Genomic DNA, 21,202 nt, shown 5'->3' with positions numbered 1-21,202 from the left:
TACATCAGGATTTGAGTATTTAATAGCTTCGACATTTTAAGTAGATGCCTCCCGAGGCCTTTCATGTTGGATTTATTTCGTACCTCTGTAGGAATGTTCTCTATGATAGCACTCAGTCCAATGCACATATTCACACTATCTTTGAATGGTTGTTTGAGATTAGGGAAAGGGATGACTGTCATGTGAAGGAAGCAACTTTGTTCTGTTTTTCCCTTACCTATGCATCATTTAATAAAACATTTTTTTTCTGAACATTCACATTCTCTAGTTGAGAGTCAGGCTCAAAGGAGGGATGTCGTGTTCTTGCTGGATGGATCTGATGGCACTAGGAGTGGATTCCCAGCAATGCGGGACTTTGTTCAAAGAGTAGTGGAGACACTCGGTGTGGATGAGAACAAAGATCGCGTGGCTGTGGTCCAGTACAGTAGAGATCCAGCCGCCCAATTCTATCTGAACACATACACAACAAAAGTAGAGATTCTCAACACTGTACGAGGTCTGAGACACAAAGGTGGGAGACCTCTCAACACTGGAGCAGCTCTCCAGTACGTGAGAGACAATGTCTTGACTGCCTCCTCCGGAAGTCGACGCACTGAAGGTGTTCCACAGTTACTGATTCTGCTGAGTGGTGGAAGGTCCTTTGACAATGTTGACACTCCAGCTTCTGCTCTGAAGGAGCTTGGGGTCTTGATCTTTGGAATTGGAACAAGGAGCTCTGATAGCAGAGAATTGCAGAGGATATCACATGATTCCAGTTACGCTCTGTCTGTCTCTGACTTCACTGACCTTCCAAACATCCAGCAGCAACTTCTGTCCTCGGTGGAGTCAGTTGTTATTGACGTTACGCCAGAATCGACAACAGATTTAGGTATGTGTCATCACTGTTAATTAACTTCTTATGGGCAGGTGGGACGGTAGCGTCCAACCTGGCCAACATCCGGTGAAATTCGTCCTACAGCGCGAAATTCGTCCTACAGAATTATAAATATTTAACTTTTATAAAATCACAAGCGTGATGCATCAAAATAATGCTTAACTTCTTGTTAATCCAGTCGCTGTGTCAGATTTCAAATAGTATTTTCGGCGATAGCACACCATGTGGTTATCTGAGGACAACGCCCCGCATACAAAAGCATGAAAAACATATTTCAACCAGGCAGGTGCGCCTATTTCAGAAATAGCGATATAATTAATGCCTTACCTTTGATGATCTTCTTTTGTTGGAACTCCAAAAGATCCCAGATACATCACAAATGTTCCTTTTGTTTGATAATGTCCTTCTTTTTATCCATAAAAACTCAGTTTAGCTGGCTCTCTTCAGTCAATAATCCACCCAGTTTTCCTCCATAAAAATGCATACAAAATTAATCCCAAACGTTACTAAAAAACTTTTCCAAACAAGTCAAACAATGTTTATAATCAAAACTTAGATACCCTAATACGTAAATAAACTATAAAATTTAAGACGGAGAATCGTTATTGTCTTTACCGGGGATAAATACAAAACAATGTTCTCTCTTCCACTCGCTTGGAAACACTTCAGCCAAAATTGGAGCCATTGCACTGAGAAAATACTAAAGGCTGATCTGGGAGTACCATGTAGAAGGGGCACAAGTAGAGAGCTAAAGGTGCCAGTGTCCGGCAAGAATGTGTTCAGATCAAGTTTATTGTAGATAATGATTCACCACACCACACCCCTCTGTATTGACAGTACTCACAGTGGAAATAAGCATGTATAACAAAAGTGGTTCTACAAGACATTTTGGAATGGCAGTAAAGAGGCTAGATGGAATGTACATACACATACTGCACACTGACGTATGAATGCTAGGGATAGCATATACCGGGTAGGATACAGTAATAACATAATATCTATGCATTGCTATAAACACGATAATGACCAGACAGTAATAACACAGTTAAATGACTAAACACAATGTAGTATACAGGTAAATAATGCACACAACAGAGAATGACCAATGATAAGCATAGGTCAGACCTACACCAATCTAATGACATAGAAAGTAGCTGGACTATCAACTGAAATTTGATTGCAATGTCAAACATGGGATAGTTGCTGCACCACGAGGAAGGCACAGCCTAAATCAGGCTATAAATACAGTGCACATAGCATGAGGCTACACAAACATTGGAAATGTCCATAAACAACGATATGCATACACAGAAAATAAGAATAGAAGAATCATATTCAAGGTATGTGGTACTGCGCATAAATGAGCTAGCATGACTGGCTTGCACCTAGGCTAGCTTGCTAGAAGTAGCATGATGAAAATGGTAAAGGAATAATGAACCTTATAAACCTAGTAAATGACTCAACTACCTTAGCAACACCCAACGAAGCAATGATCTAAAGAAGCAATGACATGTACAGAACTTACACTTAGATGCACGCACTAAACACAGGTCAAATGCAATACAGATGAACAGTCCAGCGAGTCCATTCACTTCTGACCATGATCTCACTCTGACGGCAGGAGCAGAGTTCATTGAGGTGTATGGAGAATGCCGTTCCACAGGGATGCTGGCCCATGTTGACTCCAATGCTTCCCACAGTTGTGTCATGTTGGCTGGATGTCCTTTGGGTGTAGGACCATTCTTGATACACAAAGGAAACTGTTGAGTGTAACCGAGTTGCAGTTCTTTACACAAACTGGTGCACCTGGCACCTACTACCATACCTTGTTCAAAGGCACTTAAATATTTTGTGTTGCCCATTCACCCTCTGGGTCCTGTGCTTTGAATGACTTTTCTCCAATGATTAGTAGCGGTACTACACCCCAAAATGATGGCATCGTCAATGTTATATTTTCATTGGCTCGTGAGATTTAAACGGTCCTACACGGACTTCCACATTACTTACCCCAGTATATTTGGTACCAATGTTTTCGTCTTAAGCAGCGGATAACAAATAACACATTTTCTAAATATGTATGTCTGGTTTGGATAGAGCATATACCAAACGAACGGGCTGCTCACTACGCGTTGTTTGGTGTGGTGTAGTTCGTCTGTGTTTGACAGAGGGGGCCAACTCCACAGTGAAATTCATGTGTGGAGTTGTATAAAAATTGTGCAATTTGGTGATTTTCCTCCTGTTACTTATAACGTCATAATACAGTTGAACAGCATAAGACAAGTAATCCTTCAGAAACTGTCATGCCCCCTCAATTTGAAACAATATTTGAAACTGATTCAGAAGGTGAAAAGGTCAGTTCATTCACGTTTAAAAATATCAATACATTTTTTATTTGATACTCGAACGTTTTGTACAAATAATATTTTTTTTTTAATGCATTTGAGCATGTGCTCTGCTAATTGACTACGTCTTACACAAATACTTTATATACCGGTCCAATATATTCTACAGTGTTGCAGTTGTCTGTGGAATAAGTGTTTACTACTCTATCCTTCATGGCCCTCTCCATATTGACTTTTAAACGGGCATAGCAAATATAGCCGAATAATCGCTCCAAGGTGGTCAGCTGAAGATGTTTTACATTTTTGCATGGGACAATATGAAATCACCAATTACTGCACGTAGTGCCACTTTGTATTGAACAGGATAAGCATCAGTTGAGAAAGGCCACCCGGCTCATGGGTGCACCTTTGAGGTATTGGTAGGGGCACAAAAATAATGCTTTAATAGCTAACACACAAGCTCAACCAAACGAAGTGCTGGTACAATACCATTTCTATTTCTTCAAATCCAGTGACACAAGAGACTAAAAACAAAGATTATGTGTGTTTACAGTTTTGATTGATTGATGTTAGCTAGCTGTGGGTTAAGCAGGAAAACTACAAGTTCTCTTACATGGGAGTTTGTCAAAGTAGCACTACAGACAGAGCACAATCGCTACCACCTGACACATGCTCAATTGTTGTATCGTTAGTTGAGATGAACACCCCAACAACGTCTATTAGAAACAGTCTTTTGCACTTTCGAGAGTGACCGCTGGGGTGTTGTTCTTACGGTTGAACTTGTAACTGGGTTTCAGTAGTTTGCATCACCACCTGTGATTGTGCAATGCTGTAGTCTAGTTCAATATTGATTTTTTTTTTTATATTCTGCTCAAAGGTTCATTACAAAAAATGTATTCTCAATAATAATGATATATTATATTTAGTGTCCTCTATTTCCCTAATGGGTGGGCCACCATTGACATTGCAGCTCAACTTGTGTTGTCAACAAACACATTTGATGTGCCTGTCTTCTCTCACAGTCACCACAACCGTAGTATTCACTGGCGGAGAAAAGAGGGACGTGGTTTTCCTCATTGACGGCACAACAGCGGTGCGCAGCGAGTTCCCTGCCATCCGTGACATGATTGGGAGGGTCGTGGAAAAGCTGGACGTGGGTCTGGATCGGGTGAGGGTGTCAGTGGTGCAGTACAGCGACGGTGCCACGGTGGAGTTCCTCTTGAACGAGCACTCCACCAAAGACGAGGTCCGCCAGGCCACGAGGAAGCTTCAGAGCAGCGGTGGGAACCGTCGGAACACTGGTCGTGCCCTTGAATGGATCTCCAAGAACATCTACCAGAAATCAGCAGGTAGCCGCATTGAGGAGGGAGTTCCTCAGTTCCTGATTCTAGTCACAGGGGGAAAGTCCAACGATGACGTCTCTGGACCGGTTAATCAGCTGAAGACCAACCTGGTTGCCCCTTTAGCCATCGGCACAAAGAATGCCGACCCCAATGAACTGAGGCAGATCGCCCTAAAGCCAGAACTTGCCTACTCCATTAACAACTTCGGGCAGCTTCCAACAGTGGAGCAGCAGCTTATTGCTTCAGTCAACACCATGACCACCACTGACATCTCCGGCAGTTTTGTTCCCTCAGTTTTGGATATTGGTAAGACATACTAGATTATTTAACCCAACGTAATTCTAAATAGTGCTTACCAATCAAAAATGTTTTTGAATATGATGGAAATTTATGTTATGTTTTGTATGATTTTGGCTCAACTGTTATGATCCCCTTGTTGACTTTTTTAAAGATATTTTGCCAACAAGAAAAGTGAAACACCACCTGCTTTACTTTTTCTTGTGTCTTACTTCTCAGCTAACCTCAACATGGGGCGGAAAGATATCATCTTTCTCATCGATGGCTCGGACACCACAGGCTCCAATGGCATTGTCCACATCCGTGACTTCATCCTCAACATCGTTCAGCAACTAGATGTGCAACTTGACCAGGTCCGGGTCGCTGTCGTCCAATATTCCGACAAGGTCAAGACCGAGTTCTCTCTCAACTCCCACAACAAAAAAACAGCTGTGCTCTCAGCCATCAAAAGACTACGCCAGCAGGGTGGAAGATCATCCGATCTTGCCAACGCCATCGAGTATGTGACCAGGAATGAGCTGAAAGCCTCGGCGGGTGTCCGGCTTGCGCAGGCCTCCCAGCATCTAGTGGTCCTTACCGGCGGAAGGTCCCCCACTGACGTGTCCGTGTACGGCCCTCTGCTTAAAGGCTCCCGGGTTAACTGCATCGGCATCGGCGCTGGTGGAGCAGACTCCAGGCAGCTCAACCAGATTGCCACCAGCTCTGCAGATGTTCTCCAGGTACCCGCTTTCCCCGGCTTGCCTGTCATTAAGGAGAGGTTTATTGCCAGGCTGAACGGAACAATGCCTGATGAGGCACCACCAGATTTTGTCGTCCCAAGTAAGTGAAACCACGCAGAAATGCATTCTCACCTTATTCTGTATAAGAAATGTATTGATAAATACAAAATAAAATGGAAATAAATACTGTAGATATGATTCAACATGGCACCTCTCTCTTTCCCTCTATCCCTCTCTCTCGCTCTCTCACTCACTCTCTCTGTTCTCTCTCTCTGCATCGGTCCTCCCTAAAGCCAAGGTTGCTGATATTGTATTCTTGGTGGACGGCTCCATCAACCTGGGCAAGGACAACTTCAAGGAGGTGATGGGGTTCATCCAGAACCTCATCGACCTCTTCTTTACTGAGCGTGACAACCTGCAGATTGGCCTGGCGAGCTACACCACCGACGTCACCGACGTGTTCTACCTCAACACCTACAAGAACAAGGACGACATAATCGATGCCATCAGCCGCACCGAGTACAAGGGAGGCCGCAGGATCAATACAGGCACCGCCATCCACCACGTACAGGAGAACCACTTCATCAAAGATAAAGGCAGCAGGAAGGATGAGGGAATCGCCCAGATCCTGATGATCATCACCGGCGGAAGGTCGGCCGACGACAGCAAGACCGCAGCTCTGGCGTTAAAGGCCACCGGCGTGCGCATCTACGCTGTCGGCGTGGGTGACATTGAGGATGAGTTGAACAACCTGGCGAGTGAGGCCTCCACAGTGGCCAGGGCAAGCACGTTTGTGGAGCTCTCTGAGCTCAACGAGCAAATCCTTGAGACATTGGATGATGAGGTGAAGGGAATCAAGCTCTGCACTGGCGTGAGCCAGGAGCCCTCAAAAAGTGAGAACCATTTTAATTTTTCTTCCTTAGTGTTGGTATCAGGGGGACATAACATGGCATGTCTATTTCACTTCCTGATGATTGTTTTACTTACATTCACTTTCATATAGAACATTGATAAAATAAATGACAAAAAAACATCTATATTAAAAGTTGTGGTACAGAGAAGCTCCAAACACCAACAACAAGCCAACCTCACCGTATCTCCTCTCTCTCTCTTTCAGCCTGCAGTCTGGAGGTGTTGGTAGGCTTTGATGTGTCCTCACCAAACATCTTCCAGGCCCAGAGGATCCTGGAGTCCAAGATGGGTGCCATCCTCCAAAGGATCACCAAGATGACGGGCATCAGTTGCTCATCGGGCCAGATCCCATTGATCCAGGTGGGCATCCTGGCCATGGATGCCGCCTCAGAACCCGTCCACCTGGAGTTCACGGACAACGCCGACATGCTGTTCGAGGCATTCCGAGCACTGCGCGCCCGCGGACCCTACTTTCTCAATGCCAAGACCATTGCCGCATATGGGTCCAGGTTCAAAAGCCGAGCAGCAGATGCGGTCAAGGTGTGTCTGTTTGTCTCTTTTTATTTTTTACTTAATGTAATTATCTTCATAAACATGTAACTGTGTGAGAGCAGATTTGATGTCTGCCATTTTAAGTTTGACTTGAGAGTAAAGCAAACAAATTTAAACAAATGCCATTCACGATTAATGAAATTAAATGATTGTCCACCCCCCGCACAGGTTGTGATCCATCTGACTGATGGTCTGGATGGCCAGTATAATGAAATGAAGAGACAGGTTGAAGAACTTAAGATTTCAGGTGAGGAGAATTATTATGTCTGGAAAATAAACGGTTGAAACTACATTAACTGAGAAACATCCTGGACAAATGGAATAGAATCTGAGTATTGTGTGTGTTGTGCCATGCTAGGTGTGAACAGCTTTATCCTGGTGGGTCTGGAGCGGGTACCCAGGTTTGAGGAGGCCGTGCTCCTGGAGTTTGGCCGCGGCTTCAGGTACACCAGACCCCTCAGAGTTAATGTCATGGACTTGGACTACGAGCTTCTGGAGGAACTGGTGAGTGGTGTCTAGGGTTGCAAAGCTACATGTAATTTATTAAAGTTACCAGAATCTTCTGTAATTAACAGGTAATCTATGGCAATCTATGATACATTTTGTAATTTATACTTGAATAACTTAAAAAAATGTATTCATATATAATATTACCTGTTTTACATCTGTGTCCAAATAATACATTTGTTTCTGGTGGATAGACCATATGGTTCCAGAGAAAATAGCCTTATTAATTAAAAAAGCATCTAATCCCAAATCGAATGAAAAACTCTTCCAACTATTGTCTTTTTCACAACTGCCATCGGTTTTGCCCCAACAAAGACCTATTGACATGGTATTATAAATGATAAGTGATTAAAGAAAAATATAAAGGATATTTCATGCTGATTCCCTCATATTAAACACCATTGGTATTCATTAAGTTGATGGTTTATATTTAGGATAATGTTTTACAGCGTTGTCATTCTCTTCTTATTTTAAAATAATGGTAATCATTTTTTAGTTGATTTTTAAAATATATTTTACATGTGATAAGGCCACACTGCGGGCCAGAGATAATGACAGACACTTGTGATAAAATGAAGTAACCAAAAATGCCACTAGATGTATTTGATAAAATTCTATATCCTTGAAAGTGACCAAAAATCTGGTAGTTTACTGGTAAAATTTCAACCCTAGTGATTGCAACCCTAGTGGTGTTACAGTCACTCACTACTGAAATGTTACCTGTTTTTGTACTTGTACCTATACTGTACCATACAGCCCAACTGCCATGTAACCCAACTTTGCCCCACAAACGCTTTGAGGAAAGAACCTGGAGAAAGACTAAGGACAAGCTATAGTATGACCACATTGAACATCTTAAAGGAAGATAATTTAAGTCCCAGTCAAGTCACAGAGATGCACATTTTGATTGAGTGGATAATCAACCAATTATCTTGGCTGTACACAATTGTTTTTGTTCCGTCTTCTATTCCAACTTTGTAAACTTTGCAATTTACAGGACAACATTGCTGAGAGGGAGTGTTGCGCGGTGCCATGCAAATGCACCGGCAGAAGGGGAGACAGAGGAGCAGTCGGACTTGGAGGACTGAAGGTTACTAATGTTCTTTATTATTATTACTTGAACTTAAGTATGCTAATATTAAGTGTATAAATGAAAAAATGGCTAGGAAAATGTTTCTGTAGACGATGAAAGGCCTTGTGCTTTACTATTGTGATGAGTTAGTTATACTGTGTAGATTTATGCATAATATACTTCTTATCTTGCAGGGTGGTCCAGGCGGAGCAGGTGGAGCAGGACATCCCGGAGATGAGGGTGGATCCGTAAGTCAGATTTATGTTCATACTTTATCTGAAACCTTATTAATAACCGCACAAATACATGTTCAGCTTTCTTTCTGTCTTCTTTAGTAAGACTGTGCTCTCAGTCCACACTATACACCTGCTCTGAAGTTTAATAGTAATAATTCCAGATGCTCAAAGTGCAATCAAATAAAATTGTATTTGTTGCGTGCACAGGATACAGCAGGCATAAAACAGTACAGTGAAATGCTTCCTTACAAGCTCTTCCGCAACGATGCAGAGAATACTAGGTCACAAATGTGTAGGACCCTAGGGTGATGCACGGCAACCATTGTCAATCTCAATGTTATTCGATATAGTGTACGTACACTATGTTTTGTTACATGAAATCTCTTACTTCTCGTCCTGTGACAGGGAGACAGAGGTCCTCCTGGTGTCAACGGAACTCAAGGTTTCCAGGGATGTCCTGGACAGAGGGGCATCAAGGTAAGTACCCACTTAGCACCACTGTATCAATCATCAGGTTAATTGATGTGAAATCATAATGGAATGTAGTACTTTTTTTGCATAAAATATTTAACAATAGATATCTCTTTTTCTCTCTCTTGATCAGGGTGGTCGTGGGTACTCTGGAGAAAAGGTGAGTTTTTGAAATTGAGAAATTGCCTTCAGGAAGTATTCACACCCCTTGACTTAAAAATAAATATAACAAATAAACACTAATATATCTTGATTAAATAAGTATTCAATTACATGTTAGAATAATTTTTGGCAGTGATTACAGTTGTGAGTTTTTCTGGGTAAGTCTCTAAGAGTTTTGTCACCTGGATTGTATAATATTTGCACATTATTATTATTTTTTTATTCTTCAAGCTCTGTCAAGTTGGTTGTTGATCGATGCTATACAGACATTTCATGTCTTGCCATAGATTTGCAAGCCGATTTAAGTCAAAATTGTAACTGGGCGACTCAGGAACATTCAATGTCATATTGGTAAGCAACTCCAGTGTATATTTGACCTTGTGTGTTTGGTCATTGTCCTGCTGAAAGGTGAATTTGTCTCCCAGTGCCTGTTGGAAAGCAGACTGAACCAGGTTTTCTTCTATTGAGGGACCTTGCAGATAATTGTATATGTTGGGTACAGAGATGAGGTAGTCAGTTATTGCACACAGAGTTAGTACATGTAACTAATTATGTGACTTGTTAAGCACATTTTTACTCCTGAACGTATTTAGGCCTGCAATAACACATGGGTTGAAAACTTATTGACTCAAGACATTTCAACTTTTTATTTTTTATAAATGTTTTAAAATGTCTGGGAACATAATTCCACTTTGACATCATGGGGTATTGTGTGTAGTAGGCCAGTGACATAAAATGTTAATGTAATCTATTTTAAATTCAGCCTGTAAAACAACAAAATGTTGAAGTCAAGGCATGTGAATACTTTCTGAAGGCACTGTATATTCAAATGATAATCGATACAGTATATTGATCACATAATACTGATCATTGTTTGAATGTTAATGATGAGTATCAACCCCCAACAACCCTTGTCTTCTATCAGGGTGAATTTGGAGAGATTGGCCTGGATGGCATCAATGGAGAAGAGGTAAGAAAAACATAACTTTAAGATATTTTAAACTATGGCATGGACTGTCATACCGAACTTCAAGGGAACAGTTACAGCTTTTAAAATCTTGGTCCCATGCCAGAAGGGCTTTTGAAATCCACTCTATAATCCACCATCTTACATAGCAAAATGTACTGTAAATCCAACTTTGAGTGCTTTTGCTTGAAGTTGTTCCCACAAATCAGACCCACAGTAGTAGAGACTAATATGATGACTTATGATTAACGTTTAGACCACACTGTAATGTGTGGCTGACTGATTTATTGCCTTCCACTAGGGCAAGAGTGGAGTCGCTGGACCCCCAGGAGACAGAGGAAACCCTGGGAGAAGGGTGAGTCCTCGTATGGTCATTGCAACCTCACAAATATAATGTTTTGATACTTTTCCATGCATTCATTAATTTTCATGATTCTGATATGGTTATCACTCACAGATACTTCTGTGTTCTTTGTGTTCAGGGACCCAAAGGAACTAAAGGACATGAAGGAGACATTGGGGATACCGGAATCCGAGGAGATCCTGTGAGTATCCTCTGACCACTTTATTCCAGATCAGAGCTTGTTTTCTTTACATAATGATTTTATTCAGGGCCAGGAATGGGTAAATTGATCCTGGTTCGATCATCATTTGGTATTACCTTATAATGATATCATGACAAGTAATGATTGGGATTCTTATGGTAAATATAACAGAGAAACAAACCAAACTAGTCAACCAATTATTTCTACCACATCATTAAGAGCCAAACTGATTCTGTATCTGATTCCATTTGATTTATGTTTCCCAGGGAACCACAGGGCGAGATAACAACGTGGCTGGACCTAAAGGAGACCCAGGCGATGTCGGCCCAGTGGTAATGTCTTCCTGACTCTCTTCCTCTCGCCAAGCTATAATGTGAACTGCTTTGGATATTACAGTGTTTTGTATAGGAAATTAACTATCCAGTATCCAGGTATTCTTGATATTTTGAGTGCTTTTTGCCATTGCACAGTGAGTACGAGTGAGCATGTTCATCACTCATTTCCAGTTTAAATAGTAACTTAAATAGTTTCTCTCACTGATGGACTTTGTCTTGAATCGTAGGGAGAGCCAGGGGACGATGGTAAGATGGGAGGCCCCGGTGAACCAGGCAGGACGGTAGGACCACTCTCTCTCTTCTTCTCTATGTTTCAACACAATAGTTGGGTCGTTCCACCAATTTGGTGCCTTTTGAGTGTAACTTGGTAAAAAAAACAACATTTGATTTCACCTCATTTTAATATTCTGTCACAAAGATTACATTTTAATCAAATTGAAGTTTTCCCATCTCAAGAGGTTAAATAAATAAATGGCTATAGTAAGTGCCTGTTAAGTGACAAATAAAGTAACAGGGTTGACTGTAACAGGGTTAACCGTAACAGGTTTGACAAATTTTTAATTTAAAAATTTTGTCATAAAGAACACATTTTAATAAAATTGAAGTTTTCCCATCTCAAGAGGTACAATAAATAAATGGCTATGGTAAGTGCCTATTAAGTGACAAATAAAGTAACAGGGTTGACTGTAACAGGGTTAACCGTAACGGGGTTGACAATTTATTCTTAAATCAGCCATGAATCCCCTTGTGACATTGGGAATGGATGCTTGTTGTGTGCAACAGGGAGTGGCAATCGCAAGCTTCACAAAATGATAACATTGTTCAAATATTTCTAGCCCGTCAATATATGTGACCGACCAGCTCGATTCAGTCTTCTGTAACAGAATTTTTGTACATTTTTTTTTTTTTACGTTGGATAAAAGTAGAGGCGCAGAGCCCTTGAATATTTTGGTATACCTACTGGAGAGCTTTTCTTTGTCTACACCCATTCAGCATCATTCAGACCCTCTTAAGCCTTAGCCCCACCCATCTCTTTAAGGATTCCCATGTGAGGCCATGTGCTAAAAATAATGAATACGGTAGTGTACTAAACATCCTCAAGATTTTAAGACTAAAAGTTGGTTTATACTACGTCTATTAACATGTTTGTTGTCATTTGTCACAGGGACATCCAACATCAAACAAGTATAAACAATAGTACAAACACAAAAACTACAGGCTGCATGACATCAGCAGCCTGGTAGTCCAAAATGACATAACTTGTGTATTTTAAAACCAATAAACCCATTTGTTTAAAAATGTATTTAGTATAGGTCAATCTAGCAAACCAGGCAACTAAAACCAACTTTCTGAACAATGTTTTGGTTAGTTTCTAGCTTGTTAGCTAGCTAGCTAATGTGAAGTTAGCTGGCTAGCCAGTTCAAATAATGTCCATATCATATAGCTGACAACGTCTTAACTTCATCTAATTTGTATGAATTATTACAGGAAAATAAACTCACAACAAGATCATTGTTTACAAGTTAATGGCGAGCCAATTACAGAAAATAGCTTATGGTTGTGAGTGTGATGAAATAAAAGCTGAGCATTCTACCAGAGAATGTTTGAACTTGGACACTGTCTCGTTGGCCTAACGTTATATCTTAATTTGACTTTGGAGCAGGTCATATTGTTCTTCACATTACCATCTCTGGTAAACACACACTATATAAAATAAAATCAAAGTGTATTTGTCACATGCGCAGGATACAGAATGTGTAAATGGTATAGTGAAATGGTTATAGTGGAGTCTTTTGTTTAAACATGTAACTAACATGTAGCTAGCTAAACAATGAACCATAATCACAACTACTAACATTACTACACTGCAAAAATCTGCAGGTAGCTAAACAAACTAGGTTCAATGTTAGCTAGCTAACTAACATTAGGCTATAACTAGCAATGCAAATGGCTCTGCAATATGAATAATATTACTACACAGATCATACACGTAACATTAGCTAGCAAGCCAGTCAGATAACATTCGCTAACAGTAAGCTTTAACTTGCAATAAAAATGACTTTCTGACCAAATTAGAAACGTATCATATCTGAAAATGTAGCTAGCTAGACTCTGTTACCTGTATACATGGATGAACGCTTCTCCCTCTCTGTCATGGATGCCATGGTTGCCCTTACTTTAAAGCTGTAATCCGGAGACAGGTGTTTTATACAACAGCCTTCTACATGTTCTGTTTTTGACTCACTCCGCATATTTTCAATCAAACGCCTGAATTTTCTCCATCTCCTTAGCTTCCACCTGGCATTCCACTGATTTCAAAACTCGATTATCCAGAAAGTGGAGAGCCTTAGCAGAATTTGTGCAGTTATTTGTGATATCTTTCAAAAAAGCTGCTATAAAAATGATTACCTACACATACTAAGCAGCTCATATTACAGACAAAAGCGTGCTACATGGCAGACCAATCCAAACTCATCTCTTGGCATATCCAGCCCAGCCATAGCCAAAAATAATAAAACCGGCTCACTTCACCTGCTGTACTGTATGATTTGATGTTCGGTGTTTCTTTCAAATAATTTAAAAAAAGAAACAGTTTCACCATATTAAAACTAGAGTTCAGTTCACATAACAGGGTTGGCCTTAAAACGAGTTACAGAATTAATCACTAATCACATTAAATAAATAATAATCTTCGAAATGACTTTGTCAAAGCAACAAAATAACTAGGGCTTTACAGTGATGGTGAAACTGGAGAGATTTTGTGATTAAATGGGTTAAAGTCTTCCTAGAAGTTACACAGGGTTGACGGAGGGAAATGTCAAAATGCTGAATTTGGCACTTTAGCAAGCCTTTATCAAAAATGGGATATATTGAATAATAAATTGGATATATAAATTGGACATATTTTATAATAAATTGGATATTGAATAATATTAAATAATATTGAATAATCCATGAGATCTAAATGAAAGGGCACTTCATTTAATATAACAGGCTTTTAAAATTAAAATGTTCTACTTAAAATGTCAAAATGCACTCATTTTGTGGAACTACCCAGTTTACTTACCTCCACCACATTATGAGGTAACTCAGTAATAACAGTGGCTGTTTAATTTGTTTCTTTCCTGTTTGGATTATACTAGGGTTCTGATGGTAGAAGAGGCCCACCCGGACAAGCTGTAAGTGAACCCTGAACCTGACCACTTGATGCGTTGCTTAAGAAAGCCTAATGTTTCTTAACCAAGCTACATTACTGTATCTGCCATCAGGCAAACCAGCACCCTCAATCCCCATTACCCGTTGCTATCTGCATATCTACGACACTTCACATGCACTCGTCAGACTTATGACCACACTACATACACCCACACTGTATATGTACTGTACATACTAGCACGTGTGTAGCATTTGCAGTAGCATATATGTAGCATATAGCATAATAACATTACCCACACTTAGCAAACTTAACATCAACAAACATCCATTTCTTTTGATGATCAAACTTAGCATATCTAGCTAGCAGCTGTCCTTACTTACATTGGGCTGACTTTCCTTAGTGTTAGCTACTCAATTATCTACAATATGTTTACTGAGGTCCACTCTCCGTGGGGTCATAGGACAGCGGATGTTTCTGGTTTTCAGGGATACAGTATTTTCAACGGAATTTTCGTTTCCCCTGAAAAACGGAAGTGAGGACCCCGCTTTTTAGGCTTTTTATGCCTGCTAAAAAGATGGTTACCTGAGGTCTAATCATACACTGAACTTAATTGAGACGAGACATGGGTTTCTCTGATGTTATAGGGAGACCCTGGCAAACCCGGAGGTAACGGTGTGCAGGGAGAGCCAGGTATCGGAGGATCCAGGGTAAGTGCATCCGTCCACTCTGTGTGTTTTTTGTTGTTGATAGAACATTGTGTAGCTTAAGCTGTGCATGTATATCCTCCCATGCTAGATTTTATCAATTACTTTCATCACACTTTTATTGGTATCAGTCATTATGTGGGCTTTCATAGTAGCCATGTCTATACTGGAGCTAGGTGGCTGAACTAAGTCCAACAGGCAATTGTCCTTCAGATTCAAATCACACTCACTTTGTTTGTGATGCTTTGTCCTATTTAGGGCCAAGCTGGACCAATTGGTGCACCTGGTACCAGAGGTGAGGACGGGAACCCTGGACCAAGGGTAAGGAAACTACCAGAGCCATTTTGAATATGACACACCTCTGATATTGGCATGTCAGGTTCTGCAGTATGTTAAGACCTTAGTCTCTACTGTGTATCAAGACATAACGCTTCTAAAAGGAATGGTGCCGAAAACGTTGGTTCTAGTTAATGTAGATTGTATATCTATCTACCCAATCATCTTTGACCTAATTGTTTCAAACTGTCCTCCCAAGTGGAGCAGCAGTCTAAGGCACTGCATCGCAGTACTTGAGGCGTCACTACAGACCCAGGTTCGATCCCGGGCTGTGTCGCAGCCGGCAGCGACCGGGAGACCCATGATGCGGCACACAATTGGACCAGCGGCGTCCGGGTTAGGGGAGGGTTTAGCCGGCTGGGATGTCCTTGTCCCATCGTGCTCAGCGACTCATGTGTGTACAGTGTTTCCTATGTCACATCGGTGCGGGTTAAGCGAGCAGTGTGTCAAGAAGCAGTGCGGCTTGGCAAGGTCGTGTTTTGGAGAACACATGGCTCTCGACCTTCGCCTCTCCCGAGTCCGTACGGGAGTTGCAGCGATGGAACAAGACTGAAACTACCAATTGGATACAACGAAATTGGGGAGAAAAAAGGAGTCATATATATATATGTTTCAATGTGCCACAGAGTGATGAATTACCATAGGGTTTTAGTCCTCTTTGATATAAGAAGTTTGTATGTTGACACATTTTAAGTTTAGACTTTGAGCTGTACTGCACATCACCATATGACTTGATGAAAAGGCATCTAATTGTGTATAATAGTAAACACGAACAACTTGTGGTCGGAAAGAAGCAACACATGTTCTCTAGGAAACACAGACAAAATGAATACCTCCCAGCTGGCACACATTTCACATGTGCAGTGCATTTGGAAAGTATGCAGACCCCTTGATTTTTTTCACATTTTGTTACGTTACAGCCTTGATCTAAAAATGATTGAAACATTCTTTCCCTCATAAATCTACACACAATGCCCCATAATGACAAAGCAAAAACAGGCTGTTATAAATGTTTGCGCATGTATAAAAAAATGTATTCAGATCCTTTACTCAGTACTTTGTTGAAGCACCTTTGGCAGCGATTACAGCCTCAAGTCTTCTTGGGTATGACGCTACAAGCTTGGCACACCTGTATTTGTCGAGTTTCTCTCATTCTTCTCTGCAGATCCTCTCAAGCTCTGTCAGGTTGGATGGGGAGCGTTACTGCACAGCTATTTTCAGGTCTCTCCAGAGATGTTAGATCGGGTTCAAATCCAGGCTTTGGCTGGGCCCGTAAAGGACATTGAGACTTTTCCTGAAGCCGCTCCTGCATTGTGTTGGCTGTGTGTTTAGGGTCATTGTCCTGTTGACAACCTTCGTCCAAGTCTGAGCATATTTTCATCAAGGATCTTTCTATACTTTGCTCCGTGCATCTTTGCCTCAATCCTAACTAGTCTCCCAGTTCATGCCACTAAAAATCGTCCCCACAGCAGGATGCTGCCACCACCATGCTTCACTGTAGGGATGGTGCCAGGTTTCCTCCAGACGTGACACTAGGCATTCAGGCCAAATAGTTCAATATTTGTTTAATCAGAACAGAGAATCTTGTTCCTCATGGTCTGAGATTCTTTAGGTGCATTTTGGCACTCCAAGCGGTCTGTCATGTGCCTTTTACTAAGGAGTGGCTTACGTCTGGTCACTCTACCATGAAGGCCTGATGGGCGGAGTTCTGCTGAGATGGTTGTCCTTCTGGAAGTTTCTCCCATTTCCACAAATGAACTCTAGAGCTCTGTCAGTGACCATCGGGTTCTTGGTCTTGGTGGTTTCAAACTTCTTCCATTTAAGAATGATGGAAGGCCACTGTGTTCTTGGAGACCTTCAATACTGCATACATTTTTTGGTTCCCTTACCCAGATATGTGCCTCAACACAATCTTGTCTTTGAGCTATATGGACAGTTCCTTCAACCTCATAGCTTGGCTTTTGCTCTGGCATGCACTGTCAACTGTGAGACCTTATATAGACAGATGTGTGCCTTTCCAAATCATGTCCATTCAATTGAATTTACCACAGGTGGACTCCAATCAAGTTGTATAAACATCTCAAGGATGGTCAATGGAAACAGGATGCACCTGAGCTCAATTTCGAGTCTCATAGCGAAGGGTCTGAATATGTGATATTTAATTTTTTAATTTTATTTAATACATTTGCTAAAATGTCTTTGTCATTATGGGGTTTTGTGTGTAGATTGATGAGAAGTTTTTTCCAATCAACTTTAGAATAACGCTGTAACATAACAAATTGTGGAAAAAGTCAAAGGGCTTGAATACTTTTTGAGGGCACTGTACGACAACAGGCATTGTTTCAGCATCGATGTAACTTCTTAGATGACTGTGTCATGGGTGTCAATGGTGATAAGATTTCTCAGATTTTTAAATGTTTTATTCCAGGGCCCAGGAGGAGCCCAGGGACCCCCCGGAAACAATGGCAGGAGAGGACCTCTTGGTCGCAAGGTACTGAACTTAACTGATCATCATTGGCATCGCTCTAGTCTAGCTAATGCGTCAGTCATCCCAGGCCTTGTTTAGGTTACAGTATAATCACATTGGCCTAAGCCTCCCACTCTCCTGTTACTGGACACACATACACAGCCTATTAGAGTCAACATAGAATGCTCCCTAACAAAATATCCAGGCCCGTGTGTCACATCTATTTCAAATAAAAGGGGTGAATGCATATAAATCTAGATGAAATCTCTGCACAACTCAGAAGGAATGTGCTCTCTCTCTCTTTCACTCTCTTGCTCTGCCTCTCTCTTCCCTCTCTCCTCTCTCTTTCTTTTTATATCTCTCCCTGTGTACCATCTTTACTATCTCTCTCTCTCTCTCTGGCTGTATCTCTGTATCTTTCATTATAGGGTGAGCCAGGAGAGCCCGGACCCAAAGGCATCGTGGGACCTCTGGGACCTCGTGGTGAACCTGTAAGTCAATACATCACATCCTGTCAGCTCAACACAACTGGAACCTAGGGAAGGTTAACCAACTGACTATTAATCAGATTGTAGATTACATGAGATCAACATACATTGAGATGGATACAATAAAAATACACAAGTGTAATAAATCATATTGATGTTATTGCAGTTGGAATTATCTTCTTACACTTCTTATCCTATGAAATTGATACATTTATGAGATTAATTGTTTCATTTGTAGCCCTATGGAATGGTGTTCATATGAATTTAGGCTTAGAGCAGTGTGACACTTTGATTTCCTCCAAATTCTCTACCTTTCTCCTGAAGTGTGCACTTGCACTCTCCCAACCATAGATGTAAGCATTGGATTGGCGTAAGCAATAAGCATTGGCAGGAGGGAGTTTCCACCAATGGCAAAGGGATCGTTCCCCCAAATTCCAAATGTACAGTACATTCGGAAAGTACTCAGACCCTTTGACTTTTCCCAAATTTTGTTACGATACAGCCTTATTCTGAAATGGATTACATTAGATTTTTTCCTCTTCAATCTACACACAATACCCCATAATGGCAAAGCAAAAACAGGTCTTTAGACATTTTTGCCAATGTAATAAAAATAAAAACTGAAATATCACATTTACATAAGTATTCAGACACTTTACTCAGTACTTTGTTGAAGCAACTTTGGCAGCGGTTACAGCGTCGAGTCTTGAGTATGATGCTACAAGGTTGGCACACCTGTATTTGGCAACTTTCATTCTTCTCTGCAGATCCTCTCAAGCTCTGTCAGGTTGGATGCGGAAAACCACTGCACAGCTATTTTCAGGTCTCTCCAGAGGTGTTAGATTGGGTTGAAGTCTGGGCTCTGGCTGGGCCACTAAAGGACATTCAGAGACTGGTGCCGAAGCCACCTCATGGCTGGGTTTTTGCTCTGACATGCACTGTCAACTGTGGGACCGTATATAGACAGGTGTATGGCATTCCAAATCATGTCCAATCAATTGAATTTACCACAGGTGGACTCCAATCAAGTTGTAGAAACATCTCAAGGATGATCAATGGAAACAGGATGCACCTGAGCTAAATTTCGAGTCTCATAGCAAAGGGTCTGAATACTTATGTAAAAAAGGCATTTCTGTTTTTTAGAAATTTGCTTAAAATCTTTTTTCGCTTTGTCATTATGGTGTATTGTGTGTAGATTGATGAGGAAATATTTGTATTTAAACCATTTTAGAATAAGGCTGTGATGTAACAAAATATGGAAAAAGTCAAGGGGTCTAAATGCTTTCTGAATGCACTGTATATAACGGTTTTCTTACCCTATAAGCAGGTAAGACAGAAATCCATACTTTGGTTTCTTTTACCAGGCCAGATCAATGTTAAATCCATATGAGGATGTGTGTAAGTACACACTGCAGGAGACGGGTAGAGAATCTGGACTCAACCTTAGATGTGCTCCAGGCTCCTAGGCCTACTGATGGTAATCTGGATTTCACAGTCATGGCCAGTTCAAAGAGCAGCAGGATTTATGTCTCTGAGCTCCTCTCACTCCTCAGAACCTAATACCAAACATTCTATCTCGCTTCATTGGCTTCTTACGTGATCTGTCCCCATTCTGTGAGTTAGTCCCTGGTACAAGTACAGGGCTCTCCAACCCTGTTCCTGGAGCGTTACCCTCCTGTAGGTTTTCTATCCAACCCTAGTTGTAACTAACCTGATTCAGCTTACCAGCTAATTATTAGAATCAGGTACGGAAGACTAGGGTTGGAGAGCCCTGTATTTGTACGTACTATCCTTGTACTCTAATGATCAGTTTAGATAAGTGCATACAGTTTTCTCCTCAACCATTACCTCAGGCTGTATATTAGACCTGGGTTTAAAAAGTATTTGAAACTTGCAAATACTTTGAGTGTTTTCTTGTGCCTGCCTGGAGTGCCATATGGGCAGGGTAGTCACTTTTGGGACCATTTCATTACTTATGTTGCCCCAGGCAGGCTCAATCAAGCACAGTGAAAGTATTTGATGATTTTGAATACTATTTGAACCACGGTCAGCGGCACTTACAGCGACATTGTTCCGTGTTAGAAATTAACGCACATGGTACTTTTAACTATAAGATTGGGTCAGTAGACAATACTATGCCATCTTTCAAATTGCGGTAAGCACATCTTTCAAATTGCGGTAAGCACAGTATCCTCTTCTTACAGGGCGAAGATGGTCGAGATGGATTTGGAATCGCAGGGCCCAAAGGAAGAAAGGTAAATAATCAAACCTTTGACAAAATACAATTTGCAACTGTTTGTACTGTACGCACAATATATTCATCTGTTCAGTCCAAGCTGTCCAATCTGCACCGAAATAGTTCATGTAATCATGTTGTATGTAATGTTGTCTGGAGCAGCCTACTACTTTTAAATATCCAACAAAATCAATCAGTCAATCAATCAATGTTCTATGTTATAATGAGCTTGCATGATATCTGAAATTGCCTTGTATGCTCAAATGAACAGACAAGTGTCTTCCTTACAGGGTGATGAGGGCTTCCCAGGATTCCCAGGACCAAAGGTAATGTCAAGGACATAATCACTGTCACATTTCATTCAGTTAAACTCAAGAATTTTTCAAATTAAGAATTAGAGCTCCTTTTCACTCAAATAATCTCAGGTTGTAATATGACCTGTAATATGGGCTCTCTTGAATTAGTCACTTTTGACACAAG

At 41.0% G+C, this 21,202-nt stretch overlaps 1 protein-coding gene across 1 annotated transcript in view; it reads left to right on the top strand.

Moving 5' to 3' along the window:
* Positions 1 to 274: 274 nt before the first annotated feature.
* The window catches only part of LOC139396272 (collagen alpha-3(VI) chain-like), a 36,447-nt gene continuing 15,519 nt past the window's right edge, over positions 275 to 21,202 (top strand). The window contains exons 1-23 of the mRNA XM_071143392.1: positions 275 to 868; positions 4,239 to 4,865; positions 5,076 to 5,675; positions 5,869 to 6,468; positions 6,693 to 7,027; positions 7,208 to 7,286; positions 7,398 to 7,543; positions 8,544 to 8,636; positions 8,813 to 8,866; positions 9,260 to 9,331; positions 9,459 to 9,485; positions 10,413 to 10,457; positions 10,756 to 10,809; positions 10,937 to 10,999; positions 11,266 to 11,331; positions 11,562 to 11,615; positions 14,478 to 14,513; positions 15,136 to 15,198; positions 15,454 to 15,516; positions 17,960 to 18,022; positions 18,427 to 18,489; positions 20,691 to 20,741; positions 21,013 to 21,048. Coding sequence (XP_070999493.1) covers positions 346 to 868; positions 4,239 to 4,865; positions 5,076 to 5,675; positions 5,869 to 6,468; positions 6,693 to 7,027; positions 7,208 to 7,286; positions 7,398 to 7,543; positions 8,544 to 8,636; positions 8,813 to 8,866; positions 9,260 to 9,331; positions 9,459 to 9,485; positions 10,413 to 10,457; positions 10,756 to 10,809; positions 10,937 to 10,999; positions 11,266 to 11,331; positions 11,562 to 11,615; positions 14,478 to 14,513; positions 15,136 to 15,198; positions 15,454 to 15,516; positions 17,960 to 18,022; positions 18,427 to 18,489; positions 20,691 to 20,741; positions 21,013 to 21,048 — 3,813 coding nt within the window. The 5' untranslated portion in view covers positions 275 to 345. The remainder of the gene's footprint in view (positions 869 to 4,238; positions 4,866 to 5,075; positions 5,676 to 5,868; positions 6,469 to 6,692; positions 7,028 to 7,207; positions 7,287 to 7,397; positions 7,544 to 8,543; positions 8,637 to 8,812; positions 8,867 to 9,259; positions 9,332 to 9,458; positions 9,486 to 10,412; positions 10,458 to 10,755; positions 10,810 to 10,936; positions 11,000 to 11,265; positions 11,332 to 11,561; positions 11,616 to 14,477; positions 14,514 to 15,135; positions 15,199 to 15,453; positions 15,517 to 17,959; positions 18,023 to 18,426; positions 18,490 to 20,690; positions 20,742 to 21,012; positions 21,049 to 21,202) is intronic.

The sequence above is a fragment of the Oncorhynchus clarkii genome, chromosome 3 (assembly GCF_045791955.1).
Source record: "Oncorhynchus clarkii lewisi isolate Uvic-CL-2024 chromosome 3, UVic_Ocla_1.0, whole genome shotgun sequence".
NCBI classification, from domain to species: Eukaryota; Metazoa; Chordata; class Actinopteri; order Salmoniformes; family Salmonidae; genus Oncorhynchus; species Oncorhynchus clarkii.
The sequence above is the reverse complement of the archived record's forward strand: the minus strand, read 5'-3'. Positions and strand labels throughout refer to the sequence as shown.